At 33.9% G+C, this 5,532-nt stretch overlaps 1 protein-coding gene across 1 annotated transcript; it reads left to right on the top strand.

Moving 5' to 3' along the window:
* The first annotated feature begins 222 nt into the window (after positions 1–222).
* LOC136226803 (organic cation/carnitine transporter 1) lies at positions 223–4,685 on the top strand. Its single transcript, XM_066015460.1, has 2 exons — positions 223–712; positions 3,351–4,685. The coding sequence occupies exons 1-2, from the start codon at positions 241–243 to the stop codon at positions 4,544–4,546; spliced, it is 1,668 nt and encodes a 555-aa protein (XP_065871532.1). The 5' UTR covers positions 223–240; the 3' UTR covers positions 4,547–4,685.
* Positions 4,686–5,532: the final 847 nt, after the last annotated feature.

The following is a 5,532-nucleotide window of genomic DNA, read 5'->3' as shown; positions in this document are numbered from 1 at the left end:
TCACTTAATAATTAAAATAGCGGAATCTCTTGTAATAAGTGTAGGTGCATGTTACACGTGGTAAAAATATGTATAGAATATCCTCCATTTAACCCTCCAAAAAAAATAATTTAAAGCAACTATGATTAGTTAATTAATTAGCTAATTATTAAACTAATTATGTCTCCCTATAAATACAAACACGCATCCATGGCAACAAAAGAAGTAAAAAACACAGTTCATCAAAAACCTTCCAACAAAATGGGAAAACCAGAAGAAGAATCACAAACCATAGAAATGGCAGAAAGAGGAATTCCGGCAACCGCCACAACAGAACTCGAACTAACAGTCGACGAAGTAGTTGAAAACTACGTCGGATCACTCGGATTATCTCAGATAATCCACGTGTTTTTGGTTTCTCTGGCTTGGATTTTTGATTCCCAAAACACTTTAGTGACGATATTTAGCGACGCTGAGCCGCCGTCGTGGAGATGCAAATTACCGGCGGATCATCATCTTCTTTATCAGAATAATACGGCTGTTTATTCTATGTGTATCAATGGTACCGGCGGTGGAAAAGGTCATCATGGCTCCGTTTGTGAGTTGCCGCCGGGAACTTGGGAGTGGGTTGGTGGTAGTACTAGCTCTATTATTGCTGAATGGGGTCTGGTCTGTGACCGGAGATTTCTCGCCGGCGTTCCTGCTTCTGTCTTCTTTATTGGTTCTCTATTTGGTACTTTTCTTACTTATATATATTATATATAAATTTATCAAAATATATATATATAATATATAAAGGGAAAATTACATAAAATTCATCTTTTAAAAACTATTTACAACTATGTCAAGTCATAATTTTGAATTATATCAAACTAGTAAAATCAGTACTTTTAATATATTTTAAAGATTGGAATTTATAAATTAGAAGTCTAAGATATATTTTATAGGGTTTATGATTAATGAATTAGAGTGTAGAACTTTTAAATTATGATGTAAAATCATAATATATAGAGAATAATGACATATTAAGAATTAAGTTTGGTGATATGATTTAGTTGTAATTATATACTTAATATATATATTCACTCACTATAACTAGCACCCGTGGCGAATATAGGATAGGCCCGTTTTGGGAGCAAATTTTACACGTGAGCGCGTAAAAAAAAAATTGCTAAATCGAACTTGCTCAAATTTTGTTCGTATAAATACGTGTAGAACTTCTCAAAAATTTAGACTATAAAAATAAGATTGGATCGTTTTGAACAAATTTAGAGAAATTTGTTATATATCATATATTAATCAAGGTAGACTTGTAATTAAGTACAAACTCAACAAGTTAAATCACTAGTCCAAACCTTAATTTGTCGAAAACAGAAGGTAAAACCATCCATAATAGAGATAGTTACAGCGACGGGAAAGGATCCGAAAACCATCCATAATAGGAGTGGTTCCGGCGGCCGGGGGGCTTGGGCTCCAAGTCCCCCTTGTCTCCACCTGTAACTATCACCTAAATCTCTAATAAACAACCCACGAAATTGTAGTATAATTTAGGAATACTATACTCGATCAGTAGTGGAACCAGGAATCTATACTTAAAGGCTAATTTTAACGATGTGGTTGGTAGGGCAATTTTCCAAACTTTTTTTTTTCAATAATCTAAAACTTCATCGTTTTGATGTGTTGGATGTTACAAAATTCAAAATTTCCAGTGTAAAAACGTTAGATATCTTTAAATTTTTATAAATCCATTGCCAATTTCTTAAAATATTATAACATTTTTAAAGATCTAAACTTTTTTATAATTTTCATTAATTAAAAATTATATTTTCAAAGTCTCAAAAGTTAAAAAAAAAATTTATAACTATATTAATTATTTAAAAAATAAAATTCAAATATATATATAAGCTTTATACAAGAAAAAAGAGTTTCATATAATTAGAACTTATAAACTCTTATATCAAAGTACACAATTCAAATCAATTTAATTATTTTAATATATTCAAATTGCACTATAAAGTACTAATATAAACCAATACTAGGAGCACTATAAAAGACGGCACCATATTATTTAAGAGTGGAGCCAGTGATCGAAAGGGTCGATGCCTCGAACCCTAGGCCACTGCACCCGGCTAATCAAAATAGTGTTACATATCATTTTATGTGAGATGATTGGTGTTAAGAAAAAAAATCATGCAGTATTATTTAATACTTTCGTTTCATAGTATTCTAAAAAAATTTCTATATCTTAAACTTTTGAAAAGACTTTTCTAATATCTTAACTTGTATGTAAAACGTGTGATATTGTCACATGAATATTAACGATTAATCATAGCAAATTAATAAGAAGACAAATCAAAGGCACTAGCCATATAGATATGGATATATTCATTTTGTCCATTATATATATAGACCAGTCCACGGGTTCAGATACGTGCCCAACCCATCTAGGCCTGTCTTGCTTGGGTTCGGCTTGGATAATAAAAATTGGTCATAGGCTCAAACCCGTTAAAACAAGCCTATTTTTTGGACGGTTTTCGGATTGATAAAAATAGCATGATCCGGCTCAGTCCGTCTTTTAATATTAATTATTAATTTATATATTTAATTTTAAATATAAATTTTATCTTTTATAATTAAATATTATGTATATATTTTTAGATGAGTTTATATGGATTTAGCTTGGGATTTGATTTAAGCCCGGATCCGTCTAAATTAATAGTAGACTGGACTGGGTTTGGACCGAGTACTTTTACATAAAACCCAATAAACCCAGCCCAATTTTACTGTCCTTGTAAATAGTTCAATTTTTCTTTCCATAGTAAAACCTTACCGCAATTTTACTTTCGTAATAAAAAAAATCGGTTCAATTTCCAATCTTTTTTAAGTAAACGTGCACAAAAATTAACCGAAATAATATTTTTTAAATGGTAAAATTGAGCTAGAATTTAATACCTGAAAGCAAAATTGAACTGTTACATACGATAAAAAAAAAAATAAAACTGTACTTTATGACTGAAAAAAACTGAACTAAGCTGAATTATACTGAAACTGAAATAATAATATAATCTTTTAAAAATAGCAATAATTAAAATAAAAATTTGATAAAATTAATAATGGTTCTAATAATAGTGATAATAATAATAATTATAAAAAATAATTATAATTACAATAAGTAATCACTGAACTAAACTGAACTGATTGTTACTGAAATTAAGTAATAAAAAAACAGAGCCTTCAATAATTTTAGAGGTAAAATTGATTCTTCAGTTGGACCTTAATTGACGTAATTCATAAGTTAAAGATAAATCGAACTTTTCTGCGAATGTTACGATGTTTTTCACCTTAATTTGTGTTTTTTTTTTTACTTGCAGGTTCTGCATTTTATGGCTTCTTAGCTGATGGATACTTAGGAAGAAAAAAAGCAGTGTTGCTTTCATGCATATTAACCTCAGCAACTGCATTCCTCACTTCTTTCTCTCCGAATATTTGGATATACGCATTGTTAAGGTTCGCAAATGGATTCGCTCGATCAGGAATCGGGATGTGCTGTCTCGTCCTATCAACGGAAGTCGTTGGTCGAAAATGGCGCGGTCAAGTAGGCCAATACGGCTTTTTCTTCTTCACCGCAGGCTTTCTTTCCCTTCCTTTGATTGCATACCACACCAAGACTAATTGGAGAAACTTATACCGAATCATTTCGCTCCTCCCGGTCACCTACTCCGTCCTCTGCCTCCCTTTCGTGTCTGAATCGCCCCGATGGCTGCACATTCGAGGCCGAAGCAAAGAGGCCCTCGACATATTGAAGAAGTACGCGAAGATCAATGGGAAGTGTTTGCCTCCGAACTTATCACTCGCGAATACATCCAGGGAAGGTGCCGAAACTAAGGTGAAAGAGAGATTGTGGACTACTCCATGGGCTGCTAAGAGAATGATTACGGTTATGGCTGCTGGTTTCGGGACAGGATTCGTTTACTACGGTGTTCAATTGAATGTCGAAAACCTCAACTTCAACCTCTACTTTACCGTTGCACTTAATGCTTTGATGGAGATCCCCGCGGTTCTGATTGGAACCGTGTTTATGAGCTTTGCAAGCCGACGTCTTATCTTCTCAACATCTACGTTCTTAGCAGGAGCTTCGTGCATTCTGTGCATCATTTTCTCGCGTAAAGGACACCACGAGAAGGCGGGTGATGATCACGCTGCGGGGGGAAGTTGGGCGCAACTGATCATTGAAGGCATTGGATTCATGGCTGCTTCTATTGCATTTGACATTCTTTATGTCTACTGTGTAGAGCTTTTCCCAACGAATGTGAGGAACTTCGCGGTTTCAATGCTGAGGCAGACTTTGATGCTCGGGGCTTCGATCGCGCCTATGCTGGTTGTGCTCGGTCGGATGAGTCCTTCGCTCTCCTTTGTAGTGTTCGGGGCGCTTTCGATTTTCAGTGGTGTTTTGAGTTTCTGGTTGCCTGAGACTAGGAATGCTCCTCTTTATGAAACCTTAAAACAGCAAAAAGACGACGAAAATCGGACCGAAACGGAGAACACGAGCTCAGAAAATGCCCAGTAGAAGACTAGTTTATCAGAACTGTCAAAAAGTGTGAACTTTATGTTTATGTTATTGGAAAATATAATTTACTGCTTGTAATCTGCCTATAAATACAAATTCCTCAAGTTCATGATTCAGTTACCAGACTTTTTTTCACTAATTTCGCAAACCGAGCCAACACGAATTCAGTGTACTATATGCAAATTTTATGATTGGATTACGATTAACCTGCTATTTTAGATAAACGAATACCAATATTCAGTTACCCAACTAACTAATTTCGCAAACCCAGCCAACACGATGCAAATTTTATAGTTGGTTTACGATTAACCTGCTATTTAAAAAAAACGAATATTTAATATTATGATTAGATTAAGATAACCTGTGAATACAACTCGACCATCTCATATCACGAACCCAGCATAATAATACGCAAATGTTAAAGAGTGCAGGGCACCATTTACAATGACAGTAAAATTACACATAACCCGCATACACGACATGAATGACAAAAGCATGATTGAATTGACATAATTTTAACACAAGATTTTTTTTGTTGGATTAAAATGGACACATTTAACACTAATCCAAAAATTAACACGACAAAAACAATTCTTGCACAAAATAACATATCTACCGATGACAAACATTTAAAAAGATCACCTTATCCTCCTGTATTCTTAAGAATCACCATTTACCATGACAGTAAAATTGCATAACTCGCATACACGACATGAATATGACAAGCATGATTAGATTGACATAATTTTAACAAAAAAAAAATTGTTGGATTAGAATGGACACATTTAATACTAATCCAAGAATTAACACGACAAAAACACCTCTTACGCAAAATAACACCCCTACCGATGACTATCACAATCTCACATTCAGCCATTTCAACAACTTGAATATAGCGAAGAAGTACTGTACACACGAAGACCATAGCGAGTAGAGTGTTAAGGAAATAAATAGAACGGGAAGTTAACAAGCAATAAACATTGAAG

Source organism: Euphorbia lathyris, chromosome 4, assembly GCF_963576675.1.
Source record: "Euphorbia lathyris chromosome 4, ddEupLath1.1, whole genome shotgun sequence".
Lineage (NCBI taxonomy): Eukaryota > Viridiplantae > Streptophyta > Magnoliopsida > Malpighiales > Euphorbiaceae > Euphorbia > Euphorbia lathyris.
The sequence above is the reverse complement of the archived record's forward strand: the minus strand, read 5'-3'. Positions and strand labels throughout refer to the sequence as shown.

Excerpts from the sequence above, each read along its gene's own strand:
- LOC136226803 (XM_066015460.1), top strand. The coding sequence starts at position 241 with ATGGGAAAACCAGAAGAAGAATCACAAACCATAGAAATGGCAGAAAGA. Across the intron at positions 713-3,350 it reads CTTTATTGGTTCTCTATTTG|GTTCTGCATTTTATGGCTTC; the intron begins GTACTTTTCTTA and ends TTTTACTTGCAG.